The 19,865-nt window shown below is 46.9% G+C and overlaps 2 protein-coding genes across 3 annotated transcripts; both read right to left on the bottom strand.

Annotated features, from left to right (window-relative positions):
• Positions 1-3,769: 3,769 nt before the first annotated feature.
• On the bottom strand, positions 3,770-8,081 carry TMEM37 (transmembrane protein 37). Of its 2 annotated transcripts, none has more exons than XM_040604509.1 (2): positions 7,969-8,081; positions 3,770-7,124 (listed from the first exon to the last, which is right to left on the bottom strand). In XM_040604509.1, exons 1-2 carry the CDS (start codon positions 7,987-7,989, stop codon positions 6,552-6,554), a joined length of 594 nt encoding a protein of 197 aa, XP_040460443.1. In that variant the 5' UTR covers positions 7,990-8,081; the 3' UTR covers positions 3,770-6,551. The 2 variants fall into 2 exon arrangements, with proteins under 2 accessions (XP_040460443.1, XP_040460444.1); XM_040604510.1 differs by having other exon boundaries at positions 3,770-7,118; positions 7,969-8,069.
• An 8,401-nt stretch (positions 8,082-16,482) lies between these two features.
• Positions 16,483-19,816, bottom strand: DBI (diazepam binding inhibitor, acyl-CoA binding protein). The gene is made up of 4 exons (XM_040605185.1): positions 19,698-19,816; positions 19,438-19,555; positions 17,486-17,548; positions 16,483-16,777 (listed from the first exon to the last, which is right to left on the bottom strand). The coding sequence occupies exons 1-4, from the start codon at positions 19,704-19,706 to the stop codon at positions 16,704-16,706; spliced, it is 264 nt and encodes an 87-aa protein (XP_040461119.1). The 5' UTR covers positions 19,707-19,816; the 3' UTR covers positions 16,483-16,703.
• Positions 19,817-19,865: the final 49 nt, after the last annotated feature.

Below are 19,865 nucleotides of genomic sequence, written 5' to 3'. Positions count from 1 at the left end.
GTGGCAGGTTCAGATGGTTTTCTTCCTTTGCCTCTTCTAACAATGGAAACCTTGGAAATAACAGTGGTCCAATTTTGATCTTCATATCTTCTTGAAATGGTAAAAAAGCTATCATAGCATATTCCAAGGGTGGCCAAGAAAACTTCATTAAGATAGCTTTTTCCTACTGTGTCTGTACCTCTAAGACTTGTCCAGCTAGTCTTTGAAGGGAAGCAGTGAAACCCTTGAGACTTTTAAAACTCAATTGAACTGGACAGCACAAACTATCTTGTGAAAAACACCACCACAGTGGCTGGCAAAAATCTTAAAAGTCTATGATCACTCAGCATGCTGAAATCTGCAAGACTGTGCACTGTGATACGCTGTCACAAGGTATCTGAGCTTCTATTACAGTTTTACGTTCTTAAGGATAAAATTGTTAAGCAAATTTCCCTGGTTTTAGTGGGAAAGGGATAAAAATTCATATGTCAAATGCAATCAAGACTTCTACCTGAGTCTGCATCTGCACTTCCCTAGTTGGGGCAATTCTTCAAGTTGGTTTTCTTCAAGGGCAAAGATGACTGAACAGAAAGCAAGCATGCTTATCACCCTTCCCCCTCCTCCCAATCACCTACATGACATTGTCAAATGCTGACCTAGAGGCATTCCCCAACTGCTTGGCCCAAACTGCTCTAACCAGCTTTTATTCACACCAAACCATCATGGTAGACTTCTGCCATTTTGCCAGAAGGCAAACATGCAGAGAATTCTAAGGATGCTTTCAAAGTTAAATTACCTGTGCAGGAGCAGGTTTTTGAGTGCTATTAGCAGTGTTTCAAACCCCAAGATTCAGGAAAATGTCTTTTTTTTCCTGCTGTTTCTGACAGACTGCACAGCCCGTATCCTCCCCGCTGAAGCAGGCACTGCGGGCAGCCAGGTGAGGAAGGGCACCTCGGCAGGAGGGAGGGCTTGGTGTTTGCTCCAGCCTCCCCTGCCTGGTTGGCTTTGCCGGCTGATGCAGGTCACCCAGCAGTGGGAGAGCTGGACCTCTTTTAACACCAGGAGGGGTGGAAAAAAATAATCAAATATAAAGCAGTGAGCTGGCAAGTGTTTCCAGGAATTAATTTTAAACTTAAGTTTTTGGAAATGGCAAGGTTTTGAGTTGGATTTGTCCTTTAAAACTTAGCCAAAGCAAGTGGAAGGAAGAGCAGAAGTGACTAAGGAAGAACAGAGAGACGCCTCCATGCATGTTTGCGTGAAAGATCTCATTTCTCCCTGACTTACCCAAGCCAAGTAGAGCCTCCAGCCTTCTCGGGGGTTCGCTCTGTCCCAGAGCATTTAGCAAGTCAGATACTTCTGAAAAGATACCACCATTAGCTTAGTTTTCTCTCTGGCCTACAAGTAAGGCCAAGAGGAGTGAAACAACTTGTATGTTCCCTGTCTGAGCATTAAACATCTACCAGCCAAGCCAAAGCAGCTGTTTGTTTTAAATGCAAGTGTCTTCTTCCGGCATAAATGAAGAAATAGAGATTCAAAGATATAATAACATGTAATCAATTAGACCTGATGCAATTACCGGCTCTCCCACAAGCCAGTGTAAAGAGCCCAGCCCTGCAGTATGTAGTTAAGACCAGCACTGATGGCACAAGTTCAGGTGGAGCTCATGCTGAGTGTGATACTTATTTGTACAGGAGTCCTGGTGAGAGAGGCGAACCACATGCCCTGAAATATAGCACTGCTGTTTGTTTGTGTTAAAAAAAAAAAAGTTCTAGTATGTTATTGTTTTACATGGCCATTTTGGTTTTATTTGACTTGTCTGAAGTAACCAAAAAAAAGGAAGTATACTCAGATTCTGTATTACATTTGATTCAAGTATCAAGCACTGGCCTGGTTTGTATGAAAAGCTGATTCCATAAAAAGCCTTGTATGTCAGCTGGCACTTGGAGTCTTTGGCTTTTTGGGAAAAGCGTGACCACTCGTGCAGGTGCCAGAAGCAGACAGCCCCAGGTGTTATGATGCTGTGACCTGGAGGTAGAAAGCTGCTGCCTATCACCACCATAGTGGGATGTACACCACGCAGTGGAAGGAGCTCCAGGAACTCTGACATGTTTGTAAGCAGATGAAGAGGAACAGGGAAGTAAATCTCAGCGAGCAGTTCAAGAAGCTAGAGATGAACAGGTGCAAGGCATGCAGACTCCAGCATCGGTGGCCTGAAACTACTGACACAGACTGAATGCAAACTCCATATTCAGAATTCACCAACTTCCCTTTTTCTATACTTGCTCCTCAGTATTCAGTGTAAAGCAGGAATTTGTTATCAGTAAATAGGGCCATCTTTCAGTCAAGTAGTTATCATTGTTTTGGGATGATCCTGTGACAGCCTCTGGCTATTCACTCTAGGTCCCCTGAGAAGCCAGTTGTGGCTCTGCGAGCCAGCAGTGCAGGCAGCAGCAGCTCCAGCAGCTGGAACATCAGCAGTCTAAGGCCTTAGGGCTGAATTTAAGAGGAAATGATTAATGGATTTTCTCTCCCAACACAGCAACCAGGAAGTTCCCAGCAAAACCATCAGAAGCAAAAAGCAGTATTGTTGTGCAGTGAATAACTAATTACATTGTACAACGCCTCACTGGGCATCAGGGGAGCTCAAATGAACTGTTTCAGAAGTGGGTGGTGCCAATTCAGAGGCATCGGATCCAGGTGAAGGTGACAGGACCCAGGAATCTAGCCAACACCCCCTGGGGCAGACCTGCCTTCCACCCAGAGGCCCTTCTGGTGTATGCAAGCTGGCGGTGGAAAATTTAGAAGAGCCACTACCTGCTTACCATTGGTTTCAGAAGAGTGAAAGAGAAGGCAGGTGAGGACAGTCATCTTCCTACAACCACCTTTCCCTGACTCACAAAAGCAAGCAAAGCTCAACCCCCAAACCAACTGTCCCTCCAAGCACAGCTGATGAAGGTACTGTAGACTTAAAATCAAAATACCAGTGAACAGCCCAGGATATCTCCCTAGCTAGCATGCCCTGTACCGATATTTTGTTCTTATCTGCAAGCAATGGTTTGTGCACAAGTTTCCAATTAAAGTTAGTAACTAAGTCTAAACAGCTCATTAACAAAAGGTGATGTTCGTTACCCTGCTTTTAAGAGATACTGTTAAACCATCTGAGACAGACCAATGATCTCCCCCATCAGAAAGAGAACACCAGGTGCTAATTAACTTACTTGAGATTACATAAATGAATTCAGTGCTGAAGGTGGAAATCTGTTTTCCTGACATTCAACTAAATCTGTTAGTACAGTGAGCTTGGAAAAAAACCTGTATAAATACATTTGTACTCTTATACGACTTTCTGCAGGCCAAATAAGCAGAGCTGGGGAAAAGAGCAAGGATGCTTCAGACACAGGGTGCGGTGTGGGAAAAGGGAGGTGAAGGACACAGGAAAGAGCTCTTTAGCTGGTAAACAGAGCACATGCAACAGCAGGAAATCATTTAGAGCCTACAAGGTTATCTCCAGTTCCCACAAAGCAGCACAGCTGACACCCCCTTGTTTTGCAAGACCAGAAAGCAGTGCTGGCTGCTTGGGTTGGAGGCGGGGGGGGGGGAAGGAGAGTGGAGTGTGCAGCAGCCTCGGCTCCCTTGGTCAGAGCTCGGCAAAGCGCCAGGCAGTTGTTTCTTCATCGGTCTAGCTGGGTAAACACAAGGGGATGGCGCCTGGGAGATTATGTAAACCCCACTTGTCCCCTTAAATCTGCACCCCAACATCTAAATATAAGAAGAGATAATTACAGTTGTCTTATTTCAAAGAAATTTATTTAACAAGTTTCAGGAATATTGCTTGACACTTCCACAGGCTTCAGAAAATTAGCAGTTACCCATTGCTGCACAGGTTTCTGTATGTAACGGTGTTCGAGACAATCAACCCTGTTTTGTAATATTTAGCCACCAAAACGTGCTTTCTCCCAGCATTAGTAAGTCAAGCGGTACTATACAAAAACAGCTGGAGAAAAAAAAAGTTACTGTATTTTCTCTAAAGGATTCCCTACCCTCAACAAAAGGCCTCTTCTTCAGCTAGCAGAGGGCATCTGCAACCGTTCACAATTGCACCAAGTCTTGGGTGAACTCAATGGCCGATTGTCCACTGCCTCCCTCTAACCCGAGTGGGAGGCACCAGCCTGGGACTCAAGTCTGGCTACAGCTGCCTTCCCCCAGGGAAAGGGCTGGGGGCACAGACTCCCACTAGCCCAAAGGGGAGTACATAAAGAACTGATTTCCAGGTTTGAGTGTCACCAAGGCGCCACTCTGAAGTTACATTCATGTTTCTAGACAAGCCGTGGACACCCTTAACCTCGTGTAGGGGGAACTCTCCTGCCTGGCATGTGCAGCCCTAGGCACCACAACTGAGTTACTGGTTAGTTAAGGCACTCTACTACCTGGTAACACCAAAGTGCAACAGTTTAGGACTGCACCTTGCATACTCTTTGGGGTAATCGGCTCTGCTAAAGCCACAGCACTATTCACACAAGCATCTGCAAATTCAGCCCACTAGCATACCTTTCACAGCTCAATTCAGCAAATCAAAAGCACCTTCACAAAGACACACACAGTGCAGTTTTCCAGAGGCAAGTTAAGGACCCAAGTCCTTGTCCTTAAAGCAGGTCAAGAAACTCTGACAGAGCCCCAGACATTGCAAGAGTTCCAGGAGCTGGCTGGGTAGCACAGCTCTGTGCATTATCTTGCCAGAAAGACAGGCAGACTCATGTGTAAAAACCTAACTGGCACTGTCTATAGCAAGCCTGGTCTGAAACTACACCACAAAAAAAGGCTCAGGAGTGTTGTCTTATAGTTACAGAAATCTGAGAAGGAATTGAGACTGTCCACATGAAGGCAAGTGAGTCCACAAGAGCACATTCGGCAAAGGCGGATGTATGCTCAGGCAAGACTCTTAAGAGTCTTTCCTTTCACAGACAAAGCTGCTTACCCATAGCTCACCTACACAGCCTTCTCAGACTTTGTGCTATGATGCTTTTATTTCAGGTGAAAAATTGTGTCAAACTCAGTGCACAGGAAAAGAAAACCTTGCTCAACAGCTACCAGACAAACTACAGAGGTGAAACATATAGAAACATTTGTTCTAAAACAAGAATACAAGCAGCTTTACCAGCAAATACAATAACCAATAAATGTTAAACCAGAAACCCTGAAATACTCTAAAGACATTTTTATCTTTGGGCAGCTGAGTGCTGTATGTTGGACAGGGAGGATACATGCAGGGCCACCAGCCTCTGAGGTCTCCTCTCCTGCTGAGGTCTTCTTTTACATCAGACACTATGGGGAACATCAAGGCTGCAGCAATTTTAGAGATCTTGACTCAGGCATTGGCAGCAGGAAGACCACCATTAATATAATTTTGGCCAAGTCCCTTGGTATTTCCACCAGCTGTGATTGATTAAAGCTGCCCCCATCAGCCCCTCCTTCGGAAATCACCGGCTTCTCCCAGGCTCACTGTTAATTAGGGGAAGAAAAGGACTTAGTCTAGTCAGGAGGATCTAGAGCCTTCTCCTCCCAGGAGGAATGCTCAGCTACAGGATGAGCAGATTTCCTATTGCCCCAGCAGGAAACACCAACAACCAAAACACACTCCAGTAAGTGTGGCGGTCTGCCCAGCCACAATGCCCACCTAAAGCCCCTGCAGAGCTTATCTCTCTTGCCCCAAAGGGACAAAAAAGAAACCAGGAGGAGCAATGCCTTGTTACATTGAACTTTGCAAGGGCTGTGAATGAACCAATTTTGGTGGCTGACTGGCATGTGTCCTACGAGGCTGGCAGAGGAGCGGTGCCAGTGGGGAGGCTGCAAGCCCAGGAATACACACTGCTGCTGAGAAAGGCATCACAACCCTTCCCTGTACATCTGCATCACTCAGTGCCTGCCCTTGGCCTTAAGACAACTGCATCTCCCTGGGCCTCTGTCAGAAGCATCCCAGAAAAACTCACAGGGGAAAGGACAGACACAGGTAACGAAACAGGTGACCAGAACAAGAACTGTGTGCCTTCTCTTTTGACAGAGAAATGGAGGAGTGAGGTCCCATGAAGATTTTCAATAGTCCACACCAGTGAGCATGGCCAGGCACAGATCACCTGTCCCTGAGACAGAGCAAAGCTATGAGACACACCAAAGTTGTGCCACACTCTTCACAGGCTCCAGAGTATGGGAGAAATCCTAGCAACACCCAACCCACAGCAGTACAGGCTTTGTGTAAGCTTCAAAACAGCCCATGCATGTAGATTGCAGTCTGCCGACCCTGCGCACATTTAACGGGATGCCCTCTTCTTTACTCCACTCCTCCAGAAAACCACATTGCAGGAGCAACCAGTCCCAGTCTCTGCTTTGCTCATGTTGCCCAGCCCTCTATGCTGACCAGGGTGGGTATGTCTTCCACAAGCACCAGGACTGACTCATGCTTCCCTTCCATGCACACAATTTAAGACGCAGTGTCCTTTTCAAACTTCATTAGACTCCCTTTTTTCCAGTCTAATTGGCAAAGCTGATTACACGAAGGCAGAGGTACATCTTTGCACCTAGATTTTTCCTACCCTGTTCCTGGGGCGTGTGAGGCTGTTGATGTGAAGTCCGCTGATCCCATTAAGGAAGAAGAGAAAGGCTGCGATGAACTCGCACCAGTATGTCAGCGTGAAGCCCGTGAAGGTGAGATGATCCTTCACAAGGATGGAGAAGCTCAGAACGCCGGTGGCCGACAGCAAAAACGAGCAGAGGATGAGAACCGAGCCCATGGACCACTTCCGCCTTGCATTGGTGTCCTCGCAGACTTGGGACACCATCAGCAGCTCCAAGCCAAATATGGCGACCACAACAGCAAAGGACACCATGCTCCTTATGGGAATCGCCCCCACGCTCAGCCCCTCCACCCTGGCCAGGCTGAGGTCAGTGACGCACTTCAGGACGCTGCCGTTGCTAACGGTGCAGAAGTGCCACAGTCCAAAGAGCTGCCCCCTTGCAAAGAGCCAGCGGCCATCACAGACAGAGATGGATGACAAGACCACCGCGATGGCCACGCACAAGATGATCAGGCTCCTGATGAGCGTCTCAAAGAAGGATTTATGTGGTCTCCGGTGCGCCAGCAGCCTCTGTGACTTAACGGAGAGTGGGGGGAAGAAAAAACCCTGAGGTTAACGGCGCTACTTCAGGGTGAAATGAAACCAGAGGGACAAAGCTGTGGGGCTTCAGCGTTTGAAAATATTTGCCTGGGCACATCAAACCCCGTCTCACAGGGGAGGGCAGTGCAGCTACAGGCTGTACCCCGGAGAAGAGAAGGGTGGGCGAAGCCCTCCCGCTCCCCGGCTGCACGAACGATGCTCCCACATCAGTGCTGGGCTGGGGATCACAAAGGCTGTGGGCTGAGCGAGACCCCTGCCCCAGCGCCCCCGCCGCACAGCCCGGCTCTGGCAGGGCTGCAGGGAACCGCCGGCCCCGGGAGGCTGCAGGTCCGCGGCTGGGAAGGGAGCGGCGGCAGAAGCGGGGCGGGGGGCACCCCGTTACCAGCACTGCTCTCCTCTCCCCGCAGCCCCCCGGGCTCTCCTCCTCCGCTCGCCGCCCGCAGCGGCGGCCCGGCCCGACCCTGCACCCCGGAGACGGCTCGGCTCCCCCGGGGCCGGGGGTCTCCGGCTGCAGCCCCCACGGGCAACGCACGCCCCCTCCTCACCGAAACCCTCCGGGGGGGCCCGACACCGAACTGCGAGCCGAGCCGAGCGCCCCGCAGCCCCCTCCGGCCCTGCGCGCCCCGCCAGGTGCGGCGGGGAGCAGCCGCGCCGGTGAGGAGGGGTGAGCCACGGCCGGATCGGGGGGTGCGGGTGGCCCCAGCCCCGGAAAGGGCCGCGGCTGCCCCGGGACAAGCCGCAGCGACAGCGGCGGAGCGATGGCGCCCCGGTGCCCGCAGCCTCCCCCGCGCCCCGGCGGCAGGCGCCGGCGGCCACGTACCTGCGCCCCGATGGCGGTCATTCTGCCGGCGGCGCCGAGAGGCGCGGGCGGGCTCCGGCCGCGGCCTTTTATGCCCCCGGAGGGCGGCGGGCCGCCCGCCACGCCCGCGGGGCCGGGGCGCCCTCCGGGCCCCCCCCGCGGCTGAGTCAGCAGCGCGGCCCCGACGGGCGGAGCCGCGGCCGGAGCCGGCCCGGGCCGCTCCCCCGCCGCGGCCCGGCGTAGCGGAGACCGCAGCGCTGCCCTGGCCCAGCGCACGGGCTCGTCCGTGCCCGGCCTAGCGCTAGCCCCCCTGCCCCGAGTGCCGGTGCATCCCCGGCGGCCCGTTTCTCCCCGGTGCCCGGCCTGCACGGGGCGGTGACGGGGGGGCGACCTCCGCGGCTGCTTGCCCGCCGGGGGGGCCGGGCGGCCCCGAGCCGGTTGCTCGCAGCCCTTCGCGGGGCGGGTGTCGCTCTCCAGCAGAAGCGTGTTGCAAAGGAGCCCCCTGACGGCCCAGCACCAGCCGCCGGGGCCGCGCCGCTGCGGAGCAGTGACACCCAGCCGCAGAAACGGCCGCGGCCACAGGGACGCCCCAGCCCTCGTCCTCCTGCTCCCTGCGGTATCTGCTCCCGCTGCGGCTGTTTGCGAAGCCGCTCGCACACGGGCCCTCCGCACCTGCTGCGGGTGCGGCCGCTCGCCGCCTGCTGCGCACCCTTATCTCCCCCCGGCGTGCTCGGCCTTGGGGATCTCGCTGCCTCCACCGTCAGCAAAAACGCCTCCCCTCATAAAGTTTGTTGCCCTTGCTCTTTTTCATACTCGCCAGCCTCTAATGAATTACGGATTGCTTTACTGCTTTTTTTTCTTTCTCCCCTCCCCCCTTCCTTTTTTCCTGAAACGGCTTAAAAAAAAAAAAAAAAAAAAAAAAAAAAAAGGAAGGCAGGTTTTGCTGTCACCAGAAACTCTTGTTTTACTGCCAAATTTTGATTTTGATTCCAGTGGACAGGTCTGCGGTGACTCCACAGGATCTAGTGGATGGTCTCCGGGGTGCCCTGGCCTCCCTCACAGGTAGCCGGGGTCTGAATGCGACCATTCCCCTTCTCCAACATGGAGTGGTACAAGTCATCACAACTTCATCCTTCTTCCAGCTTCCACTTCTGAACAGATCAGCTGTCTATGAAGATTGTCTCATTATTTCAATCTCCACACAAGTTCATGGGGGCTGCCTATGTTTCCTTGAAAAATACATATATACTTGCTGTGATTTGGCCGGGGGGGTTTGCTCTAACACTGTTTCTAGTAAGAGTGAGCGTTCTGAACAACACATTTAGTTTCAGTTTTGTACCACTCATTTTGACAACAAATTCTGACCTTTTTCTTTCTCTCTTCCTGCAAAATATTTTTTTAAAAATTGTTTCTCTTCAAGTTGTATATATTATTAATTATATTTCTATCAAACACTGAATTGGGGTTTTCTGTTTTTGCAAGATAGGGCAAATTTTTGCAAGGTTTGTTGTTAAAACTTCTTCTGTGGGTTTGTGGTCTGCAATATTATTTTGTTTTCTGAATGTGCGTTCCAAGCTAGCAAACTTGATGTTTGCCACATCCCTTTCATTTTAGGTTCATCAGAGCGTAGAATAGTGTTATGAACATCCAGGGCTATTTATTCCACAGGTTAAATAGCATTCCTGTATCACAGTGTTCAGACTGATTACATGCACTTGCTGTTATACCCTTCCACTTTTAAGTTCCAAATGCAACAACATTTATGCAATTTTGGCTCAAAAAGCACAAGCAGGTCTGGTCTCATTTGTTGCATGAACTGGACGAATGCTGCTTGCATATAACCATGCTAAGCAAATGCAGGCTTGGGCCCGATAAAATATACCAACTCTTATCTGGCAAGAACCTCACATGACTTACTGTAACATGGGCTCAATCCTGCAAAGCATTAGGCAATTTGGGCCCCAATCAGCAAAATTATTAAGCATAAATCTGCCTTTAAAACAAGTGAGTCATCCTAATGACTTTAGTAATTTTAAAAAATAATTTTTAATAATGGGGGCATATCCTGCTGAACAAGATAATTTTTTTTTCCATAAAAGCCTGTGGTAAGGCTCACATGAGTAAACACGTGCATAAGAAGCTTTGTAATATGAGGAACTTTAAAGTGGTTACTTTCGAAAGGAAAACTGCTCTCTGTCATACTTGAGCAGCTACATAGTTATCTGCCAAGCTGGTTCATTAAGGGAAATGGCAGTTTGAATCTTTTAAAGATAAAAAAAAATAACAGAATTGCTTGAAGAAAAGACAAATTGCGGAAAAATGCCTCGAGGTTATTATTTTGGAAAATCATAAGTGAAAAGTGTTTTGCAATAAAAAGAGCTCAGTGCTTTAAAAGGAAAAATAAGATTTGGTTTTTGTCTGAAAAACACGTTACTTACATCATAACAACACGGTAAATGACCTTTAAAGCACTTCAGATGTATTTTTGGTTCAGCTGTGTTAATGTAGAGTTCTTGGTATATTGCCAGGTTCGTTATTTTGTTTAGAAAGTCCCTTTTCTCTATTGTTTAAGTGGGTATTTCACATCCTCTCCCTGGAGAGAAAGTTTTCAGGGAAATGTGTTCATAAATAATGGAAATTACCAGAGACTGCTGTAAAACATGGAATAGTTTCATCTGGTTCATTTAAAACCATGAAAAGTTTAACACTAAAGAATCTGTTTCAGATTTTTTCCTGCAGAAGCCCGGACAAGGTTCAGGACTGAAGTCTGAGAGTCACCAGGGGCTTAGGGACCAGTTACCCAATGAAGTATTTCACTTGGAGGTAAAGCAGAACACAAGTGACTGAGCCACCACCGGTCCAGGTTCACCAGATCTGAAAGTTGGTTACTTCTGTAAATACACTTGTCAGTTGAATAATTTTTTTTTCTGATCACGTCTTTAATTCCTGGCATAGCAATTGATCTGGCTAGGCATTTGCACCCTCATTTTTGTCAGACTTCTGTTTTAAGGTGTCTTTCCAGACACACGTTAACATGATCTTGAAGACAAATCTTGGAGATCTTCATTATCTTGCAGGATGAGTCTTTGGGAGATGCTCAAAGCCTGTATAAGGTGCAAAATGGTTTCTTTGGTATCTTCCCCCAAAAATGAGCACATAGAAAATTTTATGAGGAAGGAAGAGGCTAGTTGTCTCATGTCACTGTTTTTTCGCAGTGTTTTTTCTTTCTTTTTTTCTGGCAGCAGACTGAAAATCCAAGTTGAAGAAGCTGCATTCAGCTCAGGCTGGGTTCAGCCTAGCTGGGCTCAAACAGAGCTTCTGGAATGGGGCAAAAAGTCAGCAAGTTGCTGGCAAGCTGCTCAAGATAGACAGCTTCTGGGAACACAGGCACAGCCTTCCCCAGTGAATAGCACCACAGGCAGCCTACTTAATGTTAGGGGGTTTTGGGTTGTACACCAAGGCCTGTACAGCTCACACCAACCCCTTACCACAACGGCTTGAGTTCACAATTTTCTTTTAATCGCCTGCAAGTTACTGCAGCCAAGCGGACAGCATCATCCTAGCATGTAAGAGAGATGCAGTCAAGCACGTAAAGCTCTTGGGCCAGGTGGTTTCACTTTGCGTCCTGGCTGGAGGTCTCTCCTGTGCCATAGGAAGGCAGGCTGCTCACTGCCCCACGTCCCTGCAGCCCTAGCTCTCCCACTCACCACTGGACACGTGCGAGACCTGGGCTGCTGGACACAGCAAGAATACCTGCTGCCGAGGTCTGGGATCCTATTGTTCATCCAAATCAAACCGTACTCGTTAAGGCACTCATAGCTGGGTTAGAAACATGCTGATAATATGCTGGTCCATTACAGTGGCTTTACCCCTCACCCTCATTAACTCCAAGAATAAGAAGAGACTTTAAGCAGAAAGACAGGCTTAAAGGAATACATTTTGTATCCTGGAATAATTGTTTTTTCACTTCTGATCAGTTTCTGGACTTACTTCAGCATCACACTGCAGAGACCCAACACTGGTTGCTCACTCATTCTGCTTTGGATTCAGCCCTTTTTAGGGACCTCTGGCAATAGTTACATTGACTTAGGACATACCTCAAAGTACTTGCATCCGTCCGTTGCAACAAATTGATGCTTTGAAATAAACATTCAATAGAGAAAACAAAACTTCAGCCCTTTTAGCACTACTAGAAAAATTTGGGTCCATATTTCAATACTATGTAAGCGGGGGGAATTCATATTCCATTTCTCAGTTGTCACATACAAATTTCTTCTCGCAGTAAAAACTCAGATTTAAAAATACCAAGTATGTGAAACTGGCGAGATCACCTTTCAGAGTCAGAACTTATTCAAATGAGCAGTGTTTGTTAGGTGGCGATGACATACCACCATCTCAGCCTTCTGGGGAACACAGTACAAGCCCGTGCCTTAGCACACTTTGGTGGAGACAAACAAGGCATCTTCCTGGCTGTTCTAGCCACGTAACATAACTTTCTTTCTTTCCAGGATGCAAAATCACCTGACTGATGCACTCCGGGCTTGCAAACAGAACAAGCTCCTGGTTTACAACCGACGGGGCAGAGATCATGTAATATCCCCATGCACCAGGGTTTTGGCCTCTTTTACATAACAATAAAGAGCTGCTCATTGCAGTGGCAGTACATAGAGCTAGAGTAATCCTTGCTAATGTAAGGATTGGAAGGGATTAGTTGAGCCACTGATTACGCTTCCAAGCAGTTTTTCCGTATCACCTCTTTAATAAGCTCAAAAAACTCCAGAAATTTTGACCAGCTGTTCCTCCCCCGGCCCATGCTCATTAATGATACTGTATTTGTGAACAGCTTCTCCATCAATTTAGACAGTCTGAAGTGTAGGAAAGGTTTCATTAGAGGCAAGACACACTGAATGATTTTGAGAACAGCTCTGTACATCTTCAGGTACTTTTGAGGTAGCAAAAGATTGCTCTAGAACTATACTGGATGGCAGGACGGCTGTAAGAGATTAATCACCTCTAGTGATCATTAATAGTGTCAGACCTTGAAAAATAAATGTTTGTGTACAGGGACTAACCCAAAATCCAGTAGCTACAGGTAGAAATGGGAATGAGTTTAAAGATCACTGCAGCCAAGCTCCACGTTAATTCTCTATTCTAGAATAACAAAACCAAGCTGTGTTTAACTTCCACAGATATAGACATGCTGGCTCTACAGCAAATACAAGCTCATTCTATAGATGATGAAGACAGTCATGCCTAGAATGGATCGATCTTATCTGCACTTTAAGTGAGCAACTGAAGATTGGCTAATTCATAGATCAGTTATCTGAGCCTGAAGATACTTCATATACTTACAGGCAGAGGAAAAAATAACAAAAAGAAAATCAGACTCTATATTTTATGCTATCAACTTCTACATCGCCGAGTTTATCACTGTGACTCTCACTCAAATGTGTTACGTCTATGTAATATCAACTTGTCTTACCTCTAAGCGGCTTTGACAACTTGGAAGACTGCATAACCTTTTTTGGGTGACAGCTGTGCATGGCATTCAGAAACCTATCCAAGCCAAAATACATTTTCTTTTTTGTCTTCCCCAGCTTATAATCAATCCCACAAGATGGCTCAGATGTATAGTCACCCCAAAGTGGTATTGCTTGATATTGTTTGCTCTGAACAGTCTGCAGGCAGAGCAAATATTTTAAACAGCAGCAAATACAACTGTCATTTATTTTTAGCAGTATCATCAGGGTCAAGTAAGTTCAAAGGTTGAAATAATTGCATTGTGAAACAAGATCACTCCAGATGAGGAATGAAGAATTTTGACAGATAGTTGCACACTGCAGTCAGCCTCAGAGTGCTTTTTAGTCAAACATAAAAATTCACAGGGTTAAAAATAATCTGTTATGTCTTAAGCAGCACACCAATACTGACTTGTTAAATCTGTGCTATGAGCATTTAACCTTCACATATGTTTGGTAAGAGCAAGCAGAACCCACAAGAAAAAAAAACAACCAAGCAAAACGTACCCTTTACAGCTTATCTCTAATTGCACTGGGTGCCAATCAACAAAGTTTCTCTGCAAGAACTAATCGTAGAAGTGCGATAGAAGGAACACTGTCTTATCACACACACAAGTTAACATTTATTATTGTTATATCCAAAGTCCAGATGCCGTCCTGCACACTCTGCAAACTCAGCAAACCAGACCTGAGAGCGTGTGTGCCAGCTGGCCTCTGACCTCCTGCTTGTTGGGCTTGTTTCAGCGCACGTCTTTTCCCCTTCCCAAGCGCTGCGAGGATCAGGATGTTACTGACCTTTCTTTGATCTAATACAGAGGAAATAGCAGCAGCTCCCTGAATGGGTGTCAGAACAATTCCCTGTTTTGCAGCACTGCCCAGCCATCAAAAGCTCCTCCACCAAGCGTACCTTATCACAGACAGAATAATGGTTTTGAAGTTATATTTTGGTTCGAGGCTTACTGCTTCTGTTTCAAATCTCAAGGCTATATATCTTTATGGTTGTCTATTTTTACTACTTTATCCTTTTATTAAAAGTAATTACCAGTACCCACAAGTCTGTTCATAGATATCCTTAAACAACTATTGCCCTAGCATCACTACTGCCAGAGTGTTACTTATGCAACCCAGGAATTGCATACTCCATACCAACAGCACTACGCCACCATTAAGTCAGCAACATTTTCAGACAGCCCAACAGTCCATGCACTTACAGACATTCATCCTACTGCTAAACAACCAGCCCCTCAACTCAGTTCAGCCTTTTTTAACACCCTCCCTGCAGTGGTAGTACCCACAGTTACAGTCTCATCATGGACACTGTGCACAGACATCAGCATGCTTCTTCCTGCCTTAGCACCTTTTGTACAGTCTCTTACTGCATAGCTCTTACTTCCACAACTTGAATTTCGTTAACTTATTCCCAAGATGCACAACTGATTGCCAAAGGGTAGATTAATTGCCAAAGGGCAAGCTAAATAGTAAGACCACTGATGTTACTTTCCCAAGGAAGGTGAAGCTGCAAGCAGGAAGGTGTTACTATGGTGAATATCCCAAGTAAGGACATTCGAGGTAGAGTTCTCAGTCACTGGTATAGACCGGCAAATCGCATTATTTGCAAGTACAAGGCAATGTATAAAAGCCTGGCCAAGACCAAGCCCTCTCTGGGATAAGCACTGTGTATGTAGCAATGTTTTCCTTATGCCAGACAGGTATGAGAAAGGACAGCAGCACCATAACTATCAGTAACGTCTCACAAGGGAAATAAAGCAGAATGAGGATGAGGATACAGAACTTACTACTCCCAGCCCACTCTTTAGACAGAATCTAATTCTATTGCTTTAGCAGTCAAAAATTCTGAGAACACCCATTTTGACAGAAAGCATGTTTAACAAAGCGCAGCTTGCTCACAGCCATCAGCTTCCAGCAAACTAGAGCAGAAGTGGAAGCATTTGCCAGTATGAATGAGTTACATCCTGCTACAGATTGACAGAATCCTCCAAGGATCACCAGCTTCACAAATACAGCTGTGAAGACTGAGCTGTCTGTGGAATTTCAGGCTAGCAAACAGCTAAAAACATCTCTGATGCTGAAGATCTACTATTACCCCTCTTTTGCAATGTGAATGTAATTAAGGAAAAACTAACAGAGGATACAAGAGGAGGTAAAAAACCCTAAATGCTTATATTGCTTACCCAGAAGAACAAGGAAGAATAAGACTAAACAAACTTTTTCCTTATAAGAACAGAGCTCCAAGAGCATTTCCCATTAAAAGCAGCAAAGGGGGAAGGTTAGTTTTTGAAATCTCTCTTACCACCAGCATAAGAGGGAAAAAAAGTACGAGTTAGACACTAGACACAGCAAAGCCTGTGTAACTTAGTACAAAAGTATGTATTTACCTAGACAGATGGGTAATGATAGGTTTCACCCCTATGTATTTCTATAAATCAATTGCTTATCTGAAGACTGAAGTCCTCACCTGTTCAGATGCTAACCAGTACATGTCACCTTTTAGAAGCAATGTCTCCCTTTTCCAGCATCAGCAGCTCCAACAGACTATACTAGGCAGACCAAAACAGGTAAAAGCCTACTAGAGATAGTCATAGCTGTGGGTTTGGTAATAAAACTTCTGATGAGCACCAAGTCTTTCCGTTTGAACAGCCTTGCCAGTGTTAAGCTAGTTTATACTTGATTCACCCCTCACTGCAGCTTTGGTACATGGCAACAGCAGTACTCTGTACACACAGCATTAGACCGAGCCTCTTCACAGTAATCTTCGTGGCGCTCCAGCTTTTGCGGGTTGCCTCTCATTTACACAAGGCAGGAGGCAAAGCAGTACCAGGCATGACCCGACAGGTCTGGACACAAGCCCGTACGGCAGGAGCGCCGACTGCTGAGCCCCCTCTAGCGGCACAGCGACTGGAGAGGCTGGCTTGCACCTTGCAGTGATTGCCACGTTGCAGCTGTCAAACAAGGGATGAATTCGGAAAAATCGCTAAGGGATGACCATAACAACAGCTAAAGTACCAAATGCACTTTAATGAGTTCCAGATTTTGTTCCCAGAAGAAATTTATAACGTGTCAGTACATTAGGCAGGTACACAACTTCCTCAGAACTACAGGCATGAGGAAAACTGACTGTAATATACAGGTATTTAAAATTATTTGCAGAAACCAGTTTTCCACAGTATTAGAAATAAGGCATGTTTCAGGTGTGCAAGTGGCTGCTGTATCCAGTCCTCAGATGCCATATTTGCCCTTTAGTTCTTCCACTTTCGCTATGTAAGCTTTCATTGCATCTTCTTTGGACATTCCTGAAGGACAGAACACAGGAAGCAGTCAGATACCTTTTGCATGCAAGTCACAATTCCTTGCTATAGCATGTAGCAGCACGCTACCAGAGAGAAAAGAAGCTAAGAAGGTCACTTGGCTGTGAATCTAGTATTAAACAGACATATTAAGCAGTGTTTCAAAGTGGCAAATACACTGTTGCTGTCTATACAAATAAAGTTCTATTAATGCTATAACAACCATTAGAGGAAAGCTATTCAACCAACTTAGACTGCATTTAAATGTGGTGCTGGCTTCTTAAAACACCAGAAAAATCCCGTTTTCGTAGATTAAATAATTTCTTTGGCTCTTATTTAGAGGAGAGCACCCAGTTGCATCTTCCACTTAGGAAAGCTTCAAAAGAAACAACTGAGGGAGAGCTCAGTCTCTGGGGTACCAGGCTGGGACCTGGAAAACTGACTCAAGTTGCTGCTGCTGCTACAGTTCTCCTTTGTGTGGCATCTTGGGCCAGCTGGGGGATATTTCACCTTAATCCCATTTCACACAGGCTACATTTTTCAAGATTACTTCTGCCTTGCAGAGGTAATCAAAAGTAAGTTTATCACAGCATTCTAGAACTCTTGTCTTATAAGGCCACACTATTTTATTTCTTGCTGAACGACATATGCTTTTCTGACTAGTTTGCCTGTGGTTTTATTTACTAATTTTTAATTTTTTAAGCAGACACTTACCTTTCAATGCATTCCAGGCATCCCACTTTGCTTTGCCTTTGAAGTCCAGCATACCAGGGCGGTCTGAAAGAGACAGGATAAACAGCGGTATTAGTTTGTGTGGTCTGAAGGTAGGCAGTACTCATTCCTTTCCTGAAGGAAAGGGATATTTTAGCTCTTAACTATGATAAAATAAAATGGTTCATCTTTGCAGCTATTACTTACTAACCTGTAGTCAGAAGATCACCTCACGGAAGCATGCTGGAATGCTACTGGTGGCAACAGAGATATTCTCTGTCAAGTTCCCCTAAGACAGCAGCATTTGAGCAGATCACCACCAAATAGCATGATTTGGTTTTATCGTACTTTCTGAAGAGACTGCTGTTGCGTGTCAGCTCTCCGATTGAAGAGCATCAGCTTTAAAGTAAAGCAGAAATGCCCTAAGGTCCATTACACAGAGACATGAAATCAAAACTAGTAGCGCAAAGCTTAGAACTCATTATCATCAAGTTATTAGTATGTTTCTAACACACAGTTCTTCATTTGCTCTGTCATCTCGGGATATAAGCTCTGAATTCTAACTCATTTCATTGCAGGCTACATTGTGGCCAAATAAAGAAGAAATAAATGAGATACGGATGTGTATATGGTTATTATTCACATAAAGTCCCCTTGATACGGAAAATAATATAGCAAGAAACATAAAACCCTCTGTGTTTTTACTTCCCGTCTCGTTGAAGACAATTCTTAGGATTAACAAATGGAACTGGACATTACCCACAAAAATACCCTTGTACTGCTCACATGGCAATGTGACCCGCAAAACTAGTTGGCAGCTCCACCGGTCTCCAACAAAAACCCTATTAGTTTACTCTTACAGAGACTGCTTTTCTAGCCAACTCCTGTTAGCTACTGCTTCACAAAAACACAGCAACATGCAGAAACATTGGTATATTAACAGCTCTAAAGCACCATTTCACCATAGCAAACATTAATACTGCTAAGGTCCACTCATACCTAAAGGATCAAACCTTAAAACCAGTTAGTTCTTCTCCCCCTCCATGCTGCTCATCTTGCAGGGTGTGTATGTGTGTGTGGGGGGTAAGAGACTGCAAGTGCCCATACTGACCATTTCCTGCACACTTCGCTGCCAGCTTTTAATTTAATCGACACCCAATAAACTTCACCAGCAACTGGGTCAGGAGGCCAGTGCTCCAAACAAATGACCTTTTCCCTTTCTAATTCCAGTTACTGAAGTGTTATACGAGGCCAATAGAGACAGGCTTCATTCTAAATGTCATTCTTAGGCTGAGCTGCCAGTGACTTAAGTGTAGCAACAGAAGTAGCAGGAGAGATTTTGCATAGCATACCTGCAGAGATATTTCTGCTACAGTCTTTCCAAGATGTGGTATTTAATTGCAGCTCCTATAAAGTTTTGTCCCCTTCTTCTGTTTTGGTTTTACAGTTTATTTTTAGCATCCAATCCAATTTAAACGAACTCCACCCCTCAAAGTTACTGCAATTCCACACTTGTACGGTTTGCCTTGCTGTTTAAGCCTGTTTAACTGAGAAGTGTTTGTATTAAGATAGCATCCCTCGGCCTAAGCAAGTACTTGCTGACAGAGGTCTCCAATAATCCCAAACCCAACATTTTCACAAAGCTAACACAAAGGATTCTCAGACTGTTGCTACACGATTTAGATGACTGCGGCTGGGTTAATCTAAAAACCACAAATTGCACAAACCCTTATCAGGTCAGCTTATGCCTGCCCGCATACAAATCCATGCCAAGTCGGTACTGAGCCGTTTTTGCTAAACCGCGGGATTGCAGGAAGGGTGGCACTCAATAGGGGAGAGGCCCTGCCTCCCCCGTCGCCTCCCGCCCAGCCCCCAAGCCGCAGCTGCCAGGCCGCTGCCCGCCGGGGGCCCTGCACAGGGCGGCGCTGCCCGCCGGGGACCGAGGCGAGGCTCACCCGTGTTCACGTCGCCCACCGTGGCCTGTTTGTAGTGGCTGTAGACGTCGAGCATCTCCTGGTCCGTAGGCTGGGACTTGAGCTGCTTCACCTCCTCGGCGGCCTTCTGAAACGCGGCCTAGAGGGAGAAGGCGCAGGGCGTAGCTGAGGTCAGTACCTGCAGGCTGCCACTACCACCGCCCAACGCAGGGGAGAAGGACAGAAAGGGGGAGAGGCACCCATCCCCTCCGCCCCCCGTCCCCTCAGAGGCCCCCCCGCACCTCAGTCATGACGGCGAGCCCAGCGCGTTACCGACCACCCGGCGTCTGCTGCACCGCCCCCGCCGCTCGGCCGCTTCACTCCTCGCCAGAGCGCCTGCTGGCCAATCCCAGCGCCACGGGCAACACGGCGCCAATCGGAGCCTGCCGGGGGCGGGGAGAAGCCGGGCA

Source organism: Falco naumanni, chromosome 8, assembly GCF_017639655.2.
Source record: "Falco naumanni isolate bFalNau1 chromosome 8, bFalNau1.pat, whole genome shotgun sequence".
Classification (NCBI taxonomy): Eukaryota; Metazoa; Chordata; class Aves; order Falconiformes; family Falconidae; genus Falco; species Falco naumanni.
The sequence above is the reverse complement of the archived record's forward strand: the minus strand, read 5'-3'. Positions and strand labels throughout refer to the sequence as shown.

Bases quoted from the DNA above. Each gene is read 5' to 3' on its own strand.
- TMEM37 (XM_040604509.1), bottom strand. From the start codon at position 7,989: ATGACCGCCATCGGGGCGCAG. The intron at 7,125-7,968 runs GTACGTGGCCGC...CTCTCCGTTAAG, and splicing joins TGACCGCCATCGGGGCGCAG to TCACAGAGGCTGCTGGCGCA.
- DBI (XM_040605185.1), bottom strand. The intron at 17,549-19,437 runs GTGAGCCTCGCC...TGTCTCTTTCAG, and splicing joins GGTGGGCGACGTGAACACGG to ACCGCCCTGGTATGCTGGAC. The intron at 16,778-17,485 runs GTAAGTGTCTGC...TCTGTCCTTCAG, and splicing joins TGCCTGGAATGCATTGAAAG to GAATGTCCAAAGAAGATGCA.